The sequence below is a fragment of the Xenopus tropicalis genome, chromosome 1 (assembly GCF_000004195.4).
Source record: "Xenopus tropicalis strain Nigerian chromosome 1, UCB_Xtro_10.0, whole genome shotgun sequence".
Taxonomy (NCBI): Eukaryota; Metazoa; Chordata; class Amphibia; order Anura; family Pipidae; genus Xenopus; species Xenopus tropicalis.
The window spans coordinates 183456047-183477165 of NC_030677.2; the positions used below are offsets into that span (position 1 = coordinate 183456047).

Sequence of the window (21119 nt, forward strand, 5' to 3'; positions counted from 1 at the left end):
TACAAAATCAAAATGATTCTTATGCATTTTTTTGTGTACGTAAACATGTTTATGGCTGGTACGTGGTTATGTGTATACAGTATATGTATACTGTCCATCTGTACCAGTATCTTTAGCACATTTAAATTAAAGCTGTTTAGTGATCAGTTCTGACTGAGCAGTAGTGATGCACCATATCTAGGATGCAGTTTGAGGTTCAGCCAAAGTACTGTACTTTCTGTAGGATTTGGATGAGCAATTACTGCAAATAAGGTTAAAATTAGTGTTGGTATTCTGACAAATGTTTTCTGGAATTTGGCCAGTCCCTAAATTATGGATTTGGTATATCTTGTCTTCTTTTGTGATTCCCATTTGGGACATTTCTCTCATGGTTTCATAATTGAATTACTAATGGTCTAATGTCAAACGCAGATACCACTGCAGAGACAATAAGTTCCCAGCCATACTGTACAAACAGGACTGCTCCAATTGTGTTCAGCTTTGCAGGTGCACTAGTGATGAGTAACAGGATTTACCAGCTTGCTGGGCTCCCACAGTTAGCTATAAAAGGAGACATTAAGGGTGTGGATGGTTACGCAAAGTTAACTTGTGTTCTTGTCATTTAGTTTCAGTCATTTCTGTCCCATCAGCAGAAAGGACTAACACCAGACTAACATCTGGGTGCTATGAGCTTTGATAAATGCCACATTGTAAAACCTGCCCTCGCTCTAACACCCTGAGATGGGTAAGAAGGTGAATGAAGGGGTGGAGAGATGCACTGCTAAACCCAATCTTTCATATTCTGGATCTGAGTTCACAAGTAACCTGCTGCTACAGGGGGCCAACAAAGGGGACTCCTAATAACGTGTAAAAGAAAATGCTTCTTAGATTAAGGTTACTAGATATCCAAAGTGAAATCAGGGGACAGAAAGGGGCCATTTTTGCAACCAGAGAGGGTGTGTTTGGTTCTGATGACTAGGGTGGCACTGGACCTAAATACAACCCTGCCCATAATCTTTATCCAACCCTTTCTCCATTGAGTAGAGCAGGGATCCCCAACCTGAGCCACAGCCAAATGTAAAAAGACTTGGAGAGCAACACAAACACCATAAAAGTTCATGGAGGTGCCAAATAAGGGCTAAGATTGGCTATTAGGCAGCCTCTATGCACACTATCAGCTTACAGGGGGCTATATTTGGTAGTTAATCTTGTTTTTATTCAACCAAATCTTGCCACCAAGTCAGGAATTCAAAAATAACTACTGGGGGCACTGAGAGCAACATCCAAGTGGTTAGTGAGCAACATGTTGCCCCCGAGCCATTGGTTGGGGATCACTAGAGTAGAGAATGGCTAACCTGGTGTCTATAGAAATATTTGCTGGGAAATAAAGTGAATCATAAGTCTCAATGGGCATCTATTATATTTGGGGTCATTTACGAATGAACACAAAGGGATAATCAAACACCAATGTGTATTAGTAAGTTGCTTACAATTATATTTTCTTTCATTATGTAAAAAAAAAATATACAACTCAACTAACATAGTGGTGTTTGTGGGTATAATGCTACAAACTGTTTACATTTTGTTTGATAGCTTAGTTCTAACAGATATATCTCTAAACCAGAGTTATCTTATTTTATTCTGGTTACACTATAAATGGAAAATGCCAGTATCACTTAGCTTAGAATGTAATTAGAGTTGCCATGGGGATAGAAAAAAAAAATAATTGATTCACTGCAAGGAATAATTTGTTCCCTGGTTTCTGTCTCATGAACTGGATGTTTACAAATCAAGGCACTATTGTTAGATTAGTAGGATAGACCACATGGGCTAAAAGCATTATACAAGGAGCATTTTTAAAGGAATAGAAGAAAAAGATATAGCACATGGTAAAGCTGGGTACAACAGGGAAGGCTCATTAGCCAGTTCAGCTAAACATGAGGAACCACACTGTGTAGTACATCGAAAGACTGGATCGGGTGTGTTCTCTATTCTGCCAACCAAGTGCTCCTTACACCCAAGGGTGAACTTTTACCCCACTCTGCTCATATACAATATCTGTGGGTGGCAAATATCTTTCTGAAATATTAGTTTGCTTTTATTAGCTGTTGGATTGCCAGCCTTAGCAACAACTGATAATAGATAATATTATGTTCATTTAGAATTTTCACTTAGAATTTCAATTTCAGTTTTTTATCTCAGTTGAAAATGTGGCCATTTAATAAACTTATAGGTCCTGACTGGCATATTTCCTTTGTTGAGGCTTGAAAGAACTTATGGTCTAGCATTGCTGCCTTGAAACTGGGGGTCCTTGGTTTGATTCCCACCTGGGTACTATCTGCAAGAAGTTTGTATGTTTTACCCATGTCTGTGTTAGTTTCCTCTGGGTTCTCCATAAATTTGTACTTCTTGTTATTGGGACTTAAAATTAGGATTGTAGATTGTAAGCTCTTTTGGGCAGGGCCCTCTTCACCTCTTGTATCGGTTATTGATTGCTTTATATGTTACTCTGTATGTCCAATGTATGTAACCCACTTATTGTACAGCGCTGCGGAATATGTTGGCGCTTTATAAATAAATGTTAATGTAATGTAATGTAATGGATATACTGTAATGTAAAAATGTTTATTTATACAAAATAATTTTATATCACTGGAGTTAGAAGTGTTCCTCTTTATTTCTAGCTCAAGTCTTGATGGTCTCGATGCTGACAGCGAAGGAGAAGGAACATATCCAAGATATAGTTCTGGGTCATCCATTAAACAGGACTCCCCTGGTCTTCTGGGAAACAGTGGGGATGAACTTGACTCTCCTGAAAGAAATGCTGAGCCTGACTTTCCAATTAGAGGAGTGGGAACATTGCCTCTGCAGGGAAAGGTATATTAATGTTTTGCCTTTACAAAATATCAGGTTCAACTTGATACAGTATGTGATTAAAGGTAGCCTTCACAGATACAACACAAAAGTGGCTTATGGTCAATAGAAAAGGCTTGAACTGAATGCGTCACATAAGGAGCTACTCAAGGAAGCCTTTTATGGTGTGTAAGCAGTATTGCTCTATACGTCTGTTGATTCCTAGAGCCCAGAATTTTGACTGGCATTGGAGATTTTCTGGCATCTCCTACACTCAGTATTCAGAATTTATAGTTAATATACACAAATCTTTTCATTTTATACATGGGTGAAACTGAACACTTATATGGAAAACATTCTGTGCAGCTGGCCAATTTTAAACACCTATGAAAATAAAGAACCCCTTGAAAATATTTAAAAACTCGCAAGAGAGCCAGGCCTGTTGCTGTTGGTTTAGAATTAACACAATTTGCACAGAAAAGCATGGTGGCAGATCACAATTTTGTAGCATAATAAAATGTATTATACTGCCATGTTTCTTGGTTTCATTATAGCACCCATAAAGATTTGTCATATTATTCAAAACAATATTTTTTAGGATCCACTGGGCACTGGTGTTCGATTGCGTTCATACTCGTGTTCCTCGCCAAAGCTTTCTGTTGGAATACCTCGCATAGCAAGGGACCTCTCCGTCAGTGACACAAGTGAGGGTGAGCACTGCTGTCTGATCAGAATTATTTCACTTTGCCAAACATATTTGATCATCATCTCAATGTCATTGTGATTATATTTAGAGCCATGGTCAAGAGAGGTGAAATTATTGGTAACAATGAGGGCAGGGCAAGTTTCAACTGACAGGAAGTCCTCCCCTTTCAATTATAAAAAGATATAAATTGCCCATAACCAAAAATGTTTTTTTATAATTGGCCATGCAAAATGTAAGAAATATATTCAGGATTTGAGGGCTGCATTAACAATGCGGGTTATGTAATAAAAGGCACTAAGATTCCCAGTCTTATGTGTTGCTATGGGTTACTGCTCTTGGGCAAACTTAGTGCCTTTTATTACATATGGGGGACAGTGTGTTAAAGAGCTTGGGGCTTATTATGAACACAGGTGCTTAACTGCATTTGTTATTCGCAGTTTTGAACAGTTCACTAAAAGCTGGAAAATGAAAGCAAAGACCTGTTTGGTTGTTATTGGCCCTTGGCTCTTGTGCAGTTTAGCACTTATGTTTGTTAAGAAGCCCATATGTCTCATACATTATTATAATAACTGAAAAGTTAATATGATTATAAGAATCATAAATGGTTACATTGTTTTAGATGGTGACAATGAAAGTAATTACGTGCGGCCTAGTATACTTTCCTGCACATTGCACATTGTCTTCCAATATATAGCATGGCATAGCTCAAACAGGACCAGCAACAAACGGGTTAAATGTTATGCACAGAATTATGTGAATTATTTATTTATCTTGAGATAACTGTGACCCCCTGTATTCTTGCTTATTCCATTTTTAAACGGGTGATCTTTAAGTTAACTTTCAGTATTTTATAGAATACCCTATTTCTAGCAACTTTACAATTGATTTTCATTATTTAAGTTTTTGAATTATTTTCCTTTTTCTACCAAACTGGCGAGCTGCTAAACAAAAAAGCTAAATAACTGAAAAACCATAAACAATGAAGGCCAATTGCAAATTGTCTTTAATTACAATGTCTACATCATACTAAAAGTGAAAGACAAACTACCCCTTTAATGTGCATTACAATACAGGTATGGGATCCCTTATCCAGAAACACGTTATCCAGAAAGCTCCAAATTACGGAAAGCCCGTCTCCCATAGACTCCATTTTAATCAAATAATTCAGAATTTTAAAACTGATTTTCTTTTTCTCTGTAATAATAAAACAGTACCTTGTAATTGATCCCAACTAAGGTATAATTAATCCTTATTGGATGCAAAACAATCCTATTGGGTTTAATTATTGTTTTATTGACTTGAGGTATGGAGATCCAAATTACAGAAAGACCCCTTATCCGTAATACCCTTGGTCCCGAGCATTCTGGATAATGGATCCTATACCTGTACTGTATACCAAGTTATGCTATATATCCTGCTGTCCTTGTTTTGTTTGCCATACATTGTAGTTGGTATAGTGCTTTCTTTACGGCATATGTGAATTCCTAACTAATACACATCTCATTGACAGCTAAACGGAGTTTGGTGGACCTTCTTCTGTCTTGGTCTTTTTATTTTAATGTCACATGGGCTGTTCTGTTGCCATGGTTTTTAAAGGAAGGGGAGTATAGTGTAAAAAAGTTACAGAATTTTATTTTATTACTGCAAAACACTTGTTGATCAGTTTAAACATTTATCACAACTCTTTACTTGGAATCTGGGCACCTTGCCATGAAACAACATTATTCTATTTAAGCAGCAACTACTGTAGTCACTACAACTCCATATGTTTGTCCCAGGTTTGTATCATAGCCGTCTATGTCTATTGGTCAATGTCTATTAAAAACTGTGGTAATAAAATCAACCATGTGACATGTTTATGCTTAAAGCACTGACACTGAATCCACAATAGTAGAACACCAGTAGTAAATATAGCAATTTCAAGAATCTGTTCCTGCTCTTAGATGGTGTGGTCAGCTTCAGTGGTCGCTCACTCCTCCAAGCACTTTCATTGTCTAAATCAGTATATCTTCTTCACCCTGGTAGTAAGTACTGGAGTGGTTATTGCAACAAAACCTAAAGACTTCATTGTTGCATGGATTTTTCTTTGCTGTCTTTTGGAGGAATTTATCAAGGTGTAGCAATGCTTATGACCTTCCCAGGAATGTGCATCGCCAATAGCTGCAACAGTTCATGGCTGTAAGAATAAATTAGCTGCTCATTAAGTGCTATTGTTATTGTGAGACATGATTTTACCAAAGAGGTAAAGAAAAAAAGTGCTGTTATTTCAGTGAATTAATTAATACCTCTACAAGCAGCACAATGTCCGTATCATGTTAACATAATAAGCTCTGTAAGCTATGGGTAACCTTGATAAACTTTTCCATTTCCTCTCTTTTGAATACTTTCCCAGGTGGCGGCATTCTCTTGTGTAATGTTATACTCATTTCACTAAAAATGTTCCAAGTCTACAAAGTTTCTCACAATTGTTACTGCAAAACTGACAGTTCTGTTTCTATATATGGCTGTAATTGCATATTGATATTTCCAGTTTGGGGTACTATAACTACCAGCGTCCCTGTATGAGCATGATGGGTGTTGGTGTTCAGAACATCTACAAGAAGTGGAGCTCACCTGTTTTAATTAGCTTTGAATAACTAAAAGCACTGATAAGCTAATCTAAAGCCTAGTGAAAGAATGACTACAAAATTAACCCTATATACTGCCTTTTATTTTTAATATGGGCTTGAATAATGAAAGTATTAAAAGCTGGGGGAAAAAAAATATATATACAGTGGAGGAAATAATTATTTGACCCCTCACTGATTTTGTAAGTTTGTCCAATGACAAAGAAATGAAAAGTCTCAGAACAGTATCATTTCAATGGTAGGTTTATTTTAACAGTGGCAGATAGCACATCAAAAGGAAAATCGAAAAAATAACTTTAAATAAAAGATAGCAACTGATTTTCATTTCATTGAGTGAAATAAGTTTTTGAACCCTCTAACAAAAAAAGACTTAATACTTAGTGGAAAAACCCTTGTTTGCAAGCACAGAGGTCAAACGTTTCTTGTAATTGATGAGCAAGTTTGCGCACATTTTAGGAGGAATGTTGGTCCCACTCCTCTTTGCAGATCATCTCTAAATCCCTAAGGTTTCGAGGCTGTCTCTGTGCAACTCTGAGCTTGAGCTCCCTCCATAGGTTTTCTATTGGATTAAGGTCCGGAGACTGACTAGGCCACTCCATGACCTTAATGTGCTTCTTCTTGAGCCACTCCTTTGTTGCCTTTGCTGTATGTTTTGGGTCATTGTCGTGCTGGAACACCCATCCACGACCCATTTTCAGTTTCCTGGCAGAGGGAAGGAGGTTGTCGTTCAGGATTTCACGATACATGGCTCCGTCCATTTTCCCGTTAATGCGAATAAGTTGTCCTGTGCCCTTAGCAGAAAAACACCCCCAAAGCAAAATGTTTCCACCCCCATGCTTGACGGTGGGGACGGTGTTTTGGGGGTCATAGGCAGCATTTTTCTTCCTCCAAACACAGCGAGTTGAGTTAATGCCAAAGAGCTCTATTTTGGTCTCATCAGACCACAGCACCTTCTCCCAGTCACTCACAGAATCATTCAGGTGTTCATTGGCAAACTTCAGACGGGCCTGCACATGTGCCTTCTTGAGCAGGGGGACCTTGCGAGCCCTGCAGGATTTTAATCCATTGCGGTGTAATGTGTTTCCAATGGTTTTCTTGGTGACTGTGGTCCCTGCTAATTGGAGGTCATTAACTAACTCCTCCCGTGTAGTTCTAGGATGCTTTTTCACCTTTCTCAGAATCATTGACACCCCACGAGGTGAGATCTTGCGTGGAGCCCCAGAGCGAGGTCGATTGATGATCATTTTGTGCTCCTTTGATTTTCGAACAATCACACCAACAGTTGTCACCTTCTCTCCCAGCTTCTTGCTAATGGTTTTGTAGCCCATTCCAGCCTTGTGCAGGTCTACAATTTTGTCTCTGACATCCTTGGACAGCTCTTTGGTCTTTCCCATGTTGGAGAGTTTGGAGTCTGCTTGATTGATTGATTCTGTGGACAGGTGTCTTTTATACAGGTGACTAGTTAAGACAGGTGTCCTTAATGAGGTTGACTAATTGAGTAGAAGTGTCTAACCACTCTGTGGGAGCCAGAACTCTTAATGGTTGGTAGGGGTTCAAAAACTTATTTCACTCAATGAAATGCAAATCAGTTGCTATCTTTTATTTAAAGTTATTTTTTCGATTTTCCTTTTGATGTGCTATCTGCCACTGTTAAAATAAACCTACCATTGAAATGATACTGTTCTGAGACTTTTCATTTCTTTGTCATTGGACAAACTTACAAAATCAGTGAGGGGTCAAATAATTATTTCCTCCACTGTATATATGTATAGCAATAAATATTCTGTGACTGGCACACCCTTTAAAACATATATTTATTATATATTTATTGTAAACATATATTTATTGTAAACATATTGTTTAAAAGAATCCGACGTTTCGGTCCTCAATGAGACCTTTCTCAAGGATATATATATATTTAATTTTCCATTTACTTTATTCTGAGAGGGCATTACTGGCTCGGCCTGCAGTGCTAGTCTTGCCTAAGTAGCCATTGTCTCACTTCAGGGCAGCCACAAACTCATATTCGTCTCCCACGGGACCTCTCTTGGGTTTATAACCACTCCAGGTCTGGCGTGTAATGGAAAGAAGGTGCCATAAGTAGCACTCTTCCTATAAAGGACAACACCATAGGTTTTCTTGTAGCCTGTATATAGAGATGCTGTATGTCTATCCTAGCTTCTTTTAATACACAAGACTGTGCATGGTTATAAATGTTATATATCTAATGTCATTTTGGCCTCCATAGATCATTAGAGACTGCTCAGTTTATAAGTAAGCTGCCATCAGCATTAGATTCAGGGGCAGGTTTATAATGGATCAAACATGGGAATACAGAAGGATTGCCAAAAGTTTGATCTTCTTTGTGATTTTAATAAAACCCCCTGACAGGAAAGGGTTAACGAACCAAGACATTTTTAAAGTTGAAAGACGGGACAATTTGTTCAGATATGTTCAACTGCTTTGAGCACTTTACCACATTCATTGTCAGTGGGTGTCAGCACTAATGCCCCTGTGTTAACATCCATTTTCTACTCTGGAGCTAATTGTTTACTCTCCTATTAGAATTAACTAAGGTTGATAAATCAGACCCAAAATGTTGACATCTGTGTAACTGTGCAGAGATTTTCTCATATGGTAGTTACTTTGTTGAGTAAAGCTGGCCATACAATGCCTAACCTGCTCCTTTCACAGGGTTTCCAAAATAGCGGATCTGGGCCCAATTTGACTACCCACATGCTGGGCCAAAACTGGCTCATCCCTCATACACTGGGGCCTATGAACACCTATAAGGCAGGACCGCATGAATACGCTGATGTGCACCTCATCCTCACCTGGTGAGGCTGAGTGGGCTAGAGTCTTATTCTGCCTTTTTAGTGCATCTTACCTAAAATTCAGCTAGTGCAGATGCAGTTAGTTGCCTTGGGTTGTCGGGATATCTGTAGTAACATCCTGGGGGTTCTTCTGCAAGCCCATACCTTATCCATTGATAGTTTATCCTCTGGAACAGTGCTGTCCAACTGGCGGCCCACGGGCCGCATGCGGCCCGCGACCCCCCTCTGTGTGGCCCCCCACCTGTCTGGCTGCTTTGATGGCTTACTCTTGTGTAAGCTTTAAATGGTATCAGTACTGTGATTAACTGGCCCCCTGCATGGTTCTCACCTCAGATTCAGGCTGTAATCCCCCTGTATTGTTTAAAAATATAATCCCCTGTGTTGTTCACACCTTTTAGTTTCTGCATTGTTCAACCCCTGCAGTGTTCACACCTCAGGCTCAGGCTGTAATCACCCACATTGTTCCACTGTTCACACCTCAGACTGTTGGAGCAGTAGAAACCCATAAATAATCCCTGCACACTACAAAAAGAACATATACTGAGGTGGTACTGCAATTAAAACGTTTTTTAATATATAGTTATTGTGCAGACTGTAGGAGCAGTGCCAGCATTGTGTCACTGTATGCTGCCTGTGTGTGCCATACACACACAGGCAGGGTAGGGCAGGCAGAGTATGACACACACAGGCAGCATAGGGCAGGCAGAGTATGGCACACACAGGCAGGGTAGGCCAGGCAGAGTATGGTACACACAGGCAGGGTAGGGAAGGCAGAGTATGGCACACACAGGCAGGGTAGGGAAGGCAGAGTATGGCACACACAGGCAGGGTAGGGAAGGCAGAGTATGGCACACACAGGCAGGGTAGGGAAGGCAGAGTATGGCAGGTTTTTGCTGTACTACAACCATTAATATGGTTATGGTCATGTGATAACACGGGTGTGGTTTCAAGTGGGTGTGGTTTCAAAAAGGGGAGTGATCAAAACTGGCTTTCATTATCGGCCCTCCACCACGTAGGTTGGAAAAATTCCGGCCCTCGGTACCACAGAAGTTGGACAGCACTGCTCTGGAATATAACTAAAGTCATAGGACTTGCTCTCCTGCACCAGTAAGTGAATTGGGGGTATAGTATCATATTGGATGGCTAGTCTTCTTATAGGACCCCAGCCTTAGCAGAATTATGTTTGCTTGTGAGAAAAATTATTTTTTTGTTTAAAAAGAAAAGCTACCGGGGGGGGGGGGGGGGGGGGGTGTGTACAAAATATTTATAAAACCAATTAATAAACAGCAGCACAGAAATACACCTGCAAGGTTTGAGCTCACTTCATTTCCTACTAATTTTCTGTGTGTGATCTTTTGACAACCTGTGGTGCTTCATGTGTTTTGCTTGACTAAAAACTCATCATGGTGGTGGACGAGTTTTTTGTTCAATAAGTTTCGACGTCTTGGTTACGTAACAGGCACCTGATGTGTAATTTCTCTTAACAGAACAGCGGGCGTATAGCCTCCCTGATCAACTGAGAGAAAAAAGGTAACGTGCACTCTTCCTTTCTTACTCTGTGCTACAAATGTTTTTGTTTTGTCTATGCAGTGTCTATGCAAACACAATGTAAGCTGTTTGAAAAGTTGACATATTTTTAAGCAACTGTGCAATATACATCAATTAAAAAAATATGCAGCCTTTTCATGCTTTTTAATGTAATAATATGGGCTGAAACAGTTCCCTAAGCCCCGCCCCCTGTTCTCCTGCTGATCTGGCTGACTACTTTGAGAAAAAAAAATGTACCGGCAGTCACCTATCCCTGTCTGCCTTCAGCCTGCGTCCTCCAAATCCCACAATTCCCTCCACTTGTGATGTCAATAAGGAAAGGAACATCGAAGTTCAATGCATTGTGGGTTATGTAGTTCTTGCATGCTGTCTGTAAGCTGTGGAGAAATTGTTACAATTTGTAACATCAGTGGGGTTTCTGTGTTGTGTGGGGCTCTTTAACAATTTTTGGTTCAGAGGCCAGAGTCCCCCTTTAATAAATGTCTATATGCAAAAACAAACACACATCACAAAGGTTTAGCAAATTTTGGTTTAAAAGCTGGAGTTACCCATTATGTTAAATAATAAAATTATATAACATTATATAAGCTATATAATGGACCAATATTGCAAAAGAGAGTGCAGTATGGTTGGCCATTTAAATTCAGTTTTTTTACTAAATGTATTGACTAGTGCTCTATGTATTACGGAGCCATTGAATGGTCATTCTGGGCAACCAACATCACATCATAGAGAATCACAAGGCTGGAATGGTACAGTGTGGCTAGTGTAGTGGCACTGGAACCAAAAGTGTTTTGTGTTGTTAGGAAATTTGCTTGGCCAATTAGAGCTGAAAATCGTATTTGCTCATAGAGGTTACAAGGGAACTGAAAGTATAGGAAGCACACACTTAAAGAGCTGTGCACTATGGCCATTGACACAAAGTCTCATCACACAAACACACTGTCTGTCCATTATGAAAAATAAATTCTTTGTGTGAAACCTTAAATAAGCAAACTCAACCAGTAATTCTACAGCTGCTCTTGAAATAACTCGCACAGCCTTTACAGCAGCAAACTCAGCGTGCTACTTCTACCTCTCTGTTGTGTATAAAAACAAAAACATTTAAACAAATTTGTTTTTGTACAACGTGAAATTTTATCCCTCCATCTTTTCTCTGTAGAAGCTGTTTTAGAGCTTACAGTATCTTCAGGTTTTCTTCAAAGTGTGTGTAGTTTCATCTATGTCTATGTAAATATGTCAGGATGAGTGAAGAGAGGATTTCCGTTTGGAATGTAAGAAACCGAGCGAGAAGGAAAGTGCAGTGCGTTAATGTATATATTTCTAATCTATGTAACAAGTAGGACATTTACCAACGCGACTATAAAATAAATATTTATTGGAGAGGAGGCCTGCTCTACTACGAATCACTAAATCCCAATACATTTACTGCGTTTAGCTGTATTGTTGTTTATTCTGGCAAAGGAGATGAGATGATATAAGTTAAATACTCTTTTCTAACCAAGTGGCAAAAAAAAAAAAAAATAGCAATTCAACTAGGAATATAAAACAAAGTTACATTAGTGAAGAATTGTTCTAGATATATTTAAATAGTTCATAAATATTCCAATTCCAGGGCTCCCTGAATCAAAGTCAGGTTTATCTTTCCTTTTTTGACATAGACTTATGGAACGGAGGTCATCCACTTGCCATGAGTTCCTACAATGTATATTCCCACATTGAAGCCGCCTTCTGTTGTTGCCTACCGCAATCCCAAGTGACCAAAGATGGTTGGAGGTTGCAAGGTCAAACATTAAACACCCATACTCTGGGCCTTTAAAAAAAATGTTTTCTAAGCTAAAGCTTAAAGCAGAAGAAGAGATCAAAGGCATTATACTGTCAGACACAATGAAAAGTAACAACACAGTAAATGAAAATAGAACACAGTTCGGTGTGTGGAATGGGTCTCTATTGCTGCAGGCACAGTGTTTTTTTTTATTGTTTTATCTGATATTCTTATGCTATTAAAGGTACCTTTCAAATGATGCTAGTGTATATCATAGGGGTGATAGGCAAAAGGCTAATGGCGAAGACACACAGGGCAATTAGTTGACGCAACTTTTTGACAAGTTGCACCGGCTAATTCGCGCAATGAAATAGCACGCGCAATTTGTTGCAGTGACACTATTGCACTCTATGGGTGGAAAGTCACCGCGACTGAGTTAATTAAAAGTCGCGGCAACTAATCGCCCCGCGTGTCTTCGACCTAAACGTGTTTTACATTTATTACTAGTACCCAATAATAATAATAATTACTTGGTGATACCACAAATTGCTGTCTACTTGATGAGCTGGTCATGATATTTGATGAATATCACGACTAGCAGTCTGTGCCAACCAACCAGCAAACCTGACTTAGCAGGTGAAAGAAAATTACCTCTGTAAAAAGTTGAGAGCCAAAATAAAAAGCTTGTGTCAATAATATCAAATCTACTGAAAAATTCACAAAAAGCGGCTACTGTATGAATTTTTGACCTCCATGACTTTATTTGACCCAACTGCAATTATTGTGATGCAACTTTTTCGTCACTCTGCGAATTTTTTTTCACGTGAACTTTTTGCATCCGTTTCGTAAAAAAATAAATAAAATGGGAATTTACAGCAAATCCATGCCTGCCAAAAAATTTCACTCATCACTAGTCAATATTTTAAAGGTATCAAAATGGCCGCAAAGACATTTAGATTTCAAAAAACATTTATGGACTTACTTGGTTTATAAGGGGCCAATGTTGCCTGTCACTGTACCCTTCACATGATGTAGTATAGAGTGGTTACAGTTAAACAATGTTTTGAGCTGTATCAAACAGGTATAGATTGACTAGAGGAGAGGGTTATTCTTCCTCTATACAAAGCACTGGTTGGGCCCCTTATAGGATGCAGTGCAGTTTGGTATGAAGTGCTCATACGGGATGTCAGACCTGACAGTTATGGACTAAGCTATATATATCCCTACTTATGAATCTCTAAAAGCCAATTTATTTTGAAAATGATTTCCTTTTACTGTGTAGTAATATAACAGTACCTTGAAAATGATTTCCTTTTACTGTGTAGTAATATAACAGTACCTTGTACTTGAAGGTAACTAAGCTGCATGAATCCATATTGGTGGCAAAACAATCCTATTGGGTTTATTTAATGTTTAAATGATATTTTTGGGAGACTTAAGTTATGGAGATCAAAATCACAGAAAGACCCCTTATGCAGTAAGCCTCATGTCCCAAGCATTCTGGATAACAGGTCCCATACCTGTTACGGATAAAAAAGTTGTTACTGGAAAAAACCTTTATGACATTGTTGTTCATTTAAAGATTAACAGCTACTGGACTTTACTTTGCTAGGATTGAGGAAGAGGAATGGGATAAATACGCAACTCCTACAAAACCAGAATCTGAAAAGAACAAAGTCAGCCGGACATTTAGCTTCTTGCGGAACAGGATGACCAGCACCAGGAACAAAAACAAGGTGAGATGTCACGAGCTGCCATGCCAACACACATCCGCTTTATATCAGAATTGGCAGGCCTGCCATTGGGCAATCAATAGTAGCACTCCGAAATGCCATGATGATTTGGGAATGTAACAGAACATAACTGCAAATGAGTGTAACTGCGTTAGAAAATGTAGCCTGTGCCCGTTGGTACTTTCTTGATGAATTTACAAGGCTATTTTTCACTCATTATCAAATGGCTCACTTCCTGCAGTTACTGAGTCTTAATAACATTAAGTTGCAGGCACATGGAAATAAAGGTAACAGGCATTGAAGTAAAATTGAATTAATTAGAGTCCATGATTTTAATAAATGTGTTCTACTATGAAAGTTTAATACGATTACATGAGTCATACTTTTATATAACTAAATTAAAACAAATTTGGAGTTAGATTTTTAAATATGTAGAAGATATCTTATTCTCATCAAAACACAGCCCAAACTTGTTCCTCATGTGTATGAGCATTCAGTTATATTTTTTATAAGTAATACTTATGTTTGAAGTTGTGCATTTATATCCATAAATATACTGGAAAGTTGCTAAATGGATACATTATGTACGTTTATTTGCTCATCATAAGACAACATAAATATATTATCATGAATTGATCTAGAAGTGTATGGGGGCCTATACAATAGCCATCAGTGACACTGTAGTAATTCCTTGTTCTCTTACCTGCCTGAAAGGGGTTTGTCACATCTGGCACAGTATTTGGGATGTCCAATCAACTGCTCTCCTGTTGCTGTTAGATTTTAACAGTGAAGAATATTTTTTCAGATTTTTAATGTTCTTTGTTCTTTTGTATATATGGGCCTTAACAAAGGAAAGCTTTCCAGTAAGAGCCACCCTCAATACACACCTAAATTATGTTTCCAGCTGGTGGGGTTTATATCCAGGAACCTTTTCCCTCCAACACATAAAGTTCCTGATAGCACTGACATTCTAATGTAATTCATTCTTACCTCTTTGTTTTTCATCCCTCAACAAAATCATTGTGCAGGTGAAAAATAAGGATATGAAAGAGAAGGTGAACAGGCATCAGTTTGTGACGGGCACGTTCTCTGGGGTGGTTCCATGTTTGGTGTGTGAGAAGGCACTCCTGGGGAAGGAGTCTCTGCAGTGCTCCAGTAAGTGACTTTTATTCGTTATTATTCCTTTGGCCCTTGTTGTTAGGGCAGTGATTTCATTTGCATACGTGACTTTAATTAGCCACTTGCTCTGGAAGGCATATTTTGTGCTCCATTTATTTATATTCATCTAACTGTATTCTGCATCTTTGAGTTTCCATATGCAACTAAAAGTTAAATACAGCACTGGCCGATTCAGCAAGTTCAAACCACTTGTGTAAAAGATGGTGATCATTGGGGTGTTTCATTGGTGGAAAAACAGACACAAACAGGCAACAAAGATTATGGCCATGTACCAGGGGCAACTGCAGTGCTTAAAGCGATATCTGTCATTCAGAACTGACTGTCCCACTGTGGCTAATATAAAATACAGGGCCTCTTTGTTTACCTGTGGCTCCTGTGTGCCCTGTGTAATTATATACAAACAAAGGTTCTTACACTTATCCTCTTTGGTTTGTTGATGGAACTTGCCTTTGTTTCAGGTTGTAATGTGAATGTACACAAAGGCTGCAAGGAATCTGCTCCCCATTGCACCAAGGTAAGATAATCACTTGTAGGAATTGTGTAATATATAAATCCAATAACAATCAATACAGGCAGTTTTATCCATTAATTTAGTGTGTCTATTAATCGCATTTATTGTACTGGTAAGAGGATACACACTGTTCAGTAGGAGGACTTAGCAAGGTTTTGCACAGATTGTTCATATGCAAAATGGCTACTATACAATTTGCCTCTAAAATGTTTGAAAAATTATTATATAACTGTGTTAAAGGGTGCATTTACTCACCTAGACAGTGTGCAAAGTACAGTGTCAAGCGCAATTGCCACGTTTCCCACAATTTGCTATTTTTCCCAGAATTCCAACATTATTACAGAAAAACCCTTTATCCAGAAAACCAAATGTTTGAGCATAGAAATAAAGCAAAGCAAAGTATACTAAAAATGCCGATTGAGCTTTGTGTACATATACTTTGCCTAAAGCAGTCTGTGCCTATGTTTTTGAAATGAATTGGAAATGGAAATGATAATAGGACAGATATAGTATTTGTGCTGGGCACCAGAATCAAAGGGGCAGAATGTTCAAAGGGCATTTTTAGTATATACACCAGGGGTGTCCAACCTGCAGTGCTCCAGCTGTTGCTGAAGCCTCTTAAATCTGTTACTTATGTGCTATTTTTGTTTTGCAGCGATTTCAGGAACGATATCACCCAAAGAACAAGCAGTCGGCAGTTATATCAAGTAAGTAGAACACTTTCCACAGATTATATGAGGTTTCATACTTTGGACCAGTTGTAGACTGGCAATCTGTAGATTCTGCAAAGGGGCTGCTGTAAGATTGACAGTCATTTTTTAGTGGGATGGTGGGGGGCTGTTTGGGTCTCTGTGTATTTGAGTACAGGGTATTATGTAGGCAATGCAGCAGCATCGTTATTATCAATGGGCCTCTGGGAAGGGACTGTGGCTGTGGGATAGCAGGTATAGTAGGGAGAGATGGTGCCTATAGTAGTAGTGGAGGGATAATAGCCTCTGGGAAGGGACTGTGGCTGTGGGATAGCAGGTATAGTAGGGAGAGATGGTGCCTATAGTAGTAGTGGAGGGATAATGGCCTCTGGGAAGGGACTGGGGCTGTGGGATAGCAGGTATAGTAGGGAGAGATGGTGCCTATAGTAGCAGTGGGGGGATAATAGCCTCTGGGAAGGGACTGTGGCTGTGGGATAGCAGGTATAGTAGGGAGAGATGGTGCCTATAGTAGCAGTGGGGGGATAATAGCCTCTGGGAAGGGACTGTGGCTGTGGGATAGCAGGTATAGTAGGGAGAGATGGTGCCTATAGTAGTAGTGGAGGGATAATGGCCTCTGGGAAGGGACTGTGGTTGTGGGATAGCAGGTATAGTAGGGAGAGATGGTGCCTATAGTAGCAGTGGGGGGATAATAGCCTCTGGGATGGGACTGTGGCTGTGGGATAGCAGGTATAGTAGGGAGAGATGGTGCCTATAGTAGTAGTGGGATAATAGCCTCTGGGAAGGGACTGGGGCTGTGGGATAGCAGGTATAGTAGGGAGAGATGGTGCCTATAGTAGCAGTGGGGGGATAATAGCCTCTGGGAAGGGACTGTGGCTGTGGGATAGCAGGTATAGTAGGGAGAGATGGTGCCTATAGTAGCAGTGGGGGGATAATAGCCTCTGGGAAGGGACTGTGGCTGTGGGATAGCAGGTATAGTAGGGAGAGATGGTGCCTATAGTAGCAGTGGGGGGATAATAGCCTCTGGGAAGGGACTGTGGCTGTGGGATAGCAGGTATAGTAGGGAGAGATGGTGCCTATAATAGCAGTGGGAAAATAGCCTCTGGGAAGGGACTGGGGCTGTGGGATAGCAGGTATAGTAGGGAGAGATGGTGCCTATAATAGCCCTAGGAAATAACAGTGAGGATAATAGCCTCTGGGAAGGGCCAAGTGTAAAATGGCTGAATGGTGACTCACTGCAGCTGCACTCTATTAAAGCAAAACTACTAGCAACCCCAAGAGTTAAACAGAATGGTGGATTCTGGAATTGTAGTTCCAATACTTGCTCCATTCCTCAGTACTAATGATGACTGTAGCTGCTGCTTGCATAACATATGTTTCGTTTTTGAAAACTTAAAAAAAACATTGGCTGTAATGTAGCTAAAGGTTAAACCATCTGGAGCCTGAGCGGTATTGCCGGTCAGTGAATGAGCAGTTGTATAAGAACAAGGTGTGTTTACCCACGTGTTTTATGTGCTGGTTTTTTCTTAAATCTGTTTCAACAGTTCCTAGTTGTGAGTTAGCCATTCAGGAAAACAAACATAGCAGCTGGGATTCTGTCAATAGAACATATATATCTGTAGATACAGATGTGTCCGGCCTAGCTTTGGCTGGAAGGTGAGAGTTTAGGGCATCATATACTCCACTTGTCAGAGACTACCTGCAGAAGGAAAAATCATATTTTAAGTATATATCTTTATGTCCCCTCCATAGATTTGCACAGCATAATGACTTCATACTAAATATACCTTTTCTCTGAGGGCATAGTTTCCTACTAAGTATTGGATTCAAAAATGGCATTGCACCTCACTCCCCCCCCCCCCCCAAAGCATTGATTGGTTAGGTCCTGCCTGAACTTGGATTGTCAACTAATGTTTTGGAGCATATTTGATAGCAGATAGCAAAGTGTAATTTCAAGAGCAATCGCCATGTTATTTTCTCAGACGTTTTTCTTGCTGCAATGATACTGCGCTTATAACAGCTGTGCCTGATTCGGCAAAATGGACAAAACTGCACGTGTGATTCTGACCAGTTGCAACAAATATTTTTTCAGCATGCAAATGACATCTGTGTCAGATTCTTTTGGCGCAAGAGGGCTGTGCCTATAGATGCAGGCTCAGGGGGATCCCTGAAGCTACTGACTGGTGAGGAGATGGGGTAGCTCCAGGGATTCCTGCGTCAATAGGCGCAGCAGCACCCAATTCACAACAGAAGGCAGGAAGGGCTGAACAGCGCCAAGTGCAATGATAGGAAAGTACAAAGACCACATTTAGACGTAAATGATTTTAATGAAAGTGGTTTCCCACTTTGCGAGGAGCAGAGCCAATGCTCCATGTGCCCTCAGCTTTAGTGTAATGTTCCTGGAAGATGCTTGTTGTACTGCTAGGAATCATATGGATTAATGTTCTGTATCTGTGGGAGAGGCATTTTACTGTTCGGCTAAACTCCCTGGGGCCTTATCTTGGATTTGTCTTCTCTGGAGTACAGAAAGACTCACTGCTTCATTTTTTTATAGAAATCTGGCATTATTGCCCTATCTCTGGTACTGCAGTTGATGCTGAACTACAAATTTCTCCATGCAGACATGTAGGTCTGGTAGTTGCAGTACCAAAAACAAGGCTCCAGGCTATCTATTTGTGGCCCCAGAGCATTTCCTCTTGCTTCACTTTTATATACCTGCCTGGGACTAGTGGCTTAATTGTATTTTTGGCTATTTATGAGCCTGACGCAATATTGACAGATCCATTTGTTCTCTCATTGAACGTATGTTTGCCCAGCTGTACTCTCTAACCTGGCCTGCGACACTGTTTCGGAGATGGCAGTAACTAGTTTTTCATGTTCCTTTAGTCAGGGGCAGATCCCTGCTTATGGGTCATTATGCTTTCTATAGATTTATCTGTGCAAAACAATTGACTTGCCCTTTCATACCAGTGCACACCAATACAAACTGTAAGAGATTACTGCCTATTGGAACCAGCTTATATTAGTTGCTCTCTTATTCTTTCAAGTGGGACACCTCCACTTGTGGAGTCAAATAAAGAGACATTTCACCACCAAATTTCATTAAACAGTATTTATAGGATCTATAGGACTCATCTATAGGACACATTAAATAAGTGTATTACTGAACCTTCATCTTTATGAACACAGAATATGAAAGATACAGGTCTGGTGAAAGAAGGGAGTAGAAGAGGTTCTGTATCACTGTTGCTGGCAGTAATCCAAAGAGTCTCTATATTAAGATATTACTGGGTAGCCTCTCTGCTAATGCACGTTTGCTTGTGGAATGGTTGGCAATGTTTAACCAAGTTTTTCCACACTCATGTCATCTATTTTCAGGCTGATTTTGAAGAACAGTAGATAAATGTTTGGGTGTATTCTGCAGTCTTATCCAAGTGGTTATAAACAAAGGAAAGCCAAACACCCTAAATTTGTGCTGGCTTCTCTTATATGTGGGGTATTTGCCAGCCAATACTATCTTTGGGTGCCTAGGTTGGGAATCTATTTAGTCCATTTTATATCTATGGCAGAGGTGGTAATAGGAGCTTTCTCTTTAAGAAATAGCAGAGAGTTGATGAAGTTGAAGGTGCCTCATTGGCATGCTGTTTTTCCCCAATAGAAAACTTTTAAATCAGGGCATCAGTAGTAATATTCTACAACTTACTTTGCTGTTTTCCAAGCCTAAAAATTGTCTTCCGCCATTGCCAGCTACAGCTTACACCTCACAGGAGTGACATTTAGCATAGTCTCTATAATTGACAAAAGCTGTTCACATGCCGGGTAAGTATTGGTTTTAGTAAAGTGGTTGTCACTGTTCTCAGAATATCTGAAAGCCAGCAGCTCTTTCTTCCAGGTCGTTGTGTGATATTTTTTACAGTCAATTTTACTTTTTTAATGGGAATTGTACTTTTGGCCTACTCTTGTGTTAACTAGGCATGGCTATAGCAAAACTCCCACAGAACGTCACAAAAGCTTGACTTTACTTTCATCTTTCACATTAAACAGATCACATTTACAATTGTTATCATCTCCACAGATTCATCATATAAAGATATCCCACAACAAGTTCAACCTACAATGCATACTTCTACATCTGTGCCTCTGGGTCTCTCCTCGGGCAAGAAAGAGACCATTCACTCCACTCCCCTGCATTCTAAAACCATCCCTGTGTTAAGCTCTGATAGGTAAGTATTGCATCCCTTTCACCAGAAGTCAAATAAGTTTTGAGAACAGAACAAAAATAAATTGTCATCCAGTTATATTAGGATATGTATAATGTGAGTACAGTAGCCTTTGGCATTTTTATTGCATCTTGCATCTCACCTTGAAATGATACAACTGCAAAATACTGAACATACTGCCAAAAGGCTTGATCCTGGACTCCAGCCTACAGCACTCAGGGTCCACAGGTATCCAGTATCTTGGGGACAAAATACTGGAAGTTTTGAATTGGCTTCTAGAACCATGAAGGGAACATTAAGTAATAGAAATTGGGCTGTAATTGAATATCAAAGGGACATACATGGCAGTGTGGAGTTAGCAAGGGACTGATTACTTAAGGTAGGAGGTGGTATAATAGGTATTGTGAATAATTAACAAGAGCAAAAGAAAAACAAGGCACTGTTGAGAAAATGGTTG

General features: G+C 39.7%; 1 protein-coding gene across 5 annotated transcripts in view; it reads left to right on the forward strand.

Moving 5' to 3' along the window:
- The window catches only part of arhgef28 (Rho guanine nucleotide exchange factor 28), a 131627-nt gene that overhangs the window by 83821 nt on the left and 26687 nt on the right, over positions 1 to 21119 (forward strand). For 3 of the 5 annotated variants that reach the window (XM_004910823.4, XM_002934839.5, XM_012952889.3), the window contains 9 exons: positions 2664 to 2856; positions 3431 to 3542; positions 5482 to 5562; positions 10487 to 10529; positions 13925 to 14048; positions 15074 to 15200; positions 15683 to 15738; positions 16391 to 16442; positions 20518 to 20665. In XM_004910823.4, the coding sequence (XP_004910880.1) occupies positions 2664 to 2856; positions 3431 to 3542; positions 5482 to 5562; positions 10487 to 10529; positions 13925 to 14048; positions 15074 to 15200; positions 15683 to 15738; positions 16391 to 16442; positions 20518 to 20665 (936 nt within the window). The remainder of the gene's footprint in view (positions 1 to 2663; positions 2857 to 3430; positions 3543 to 5481; positions 5563 to 10486; positions 10530 to 13924; positions 14049 to 15073; positions 15201 to 15682; positions 15739 to 16390; positions 16443 to 20517; positions 20666 to 21119) is intronic. The other 2 variants (XM_012952887.3, XM_031893732.1) reach the window with 1 other exon arrangement.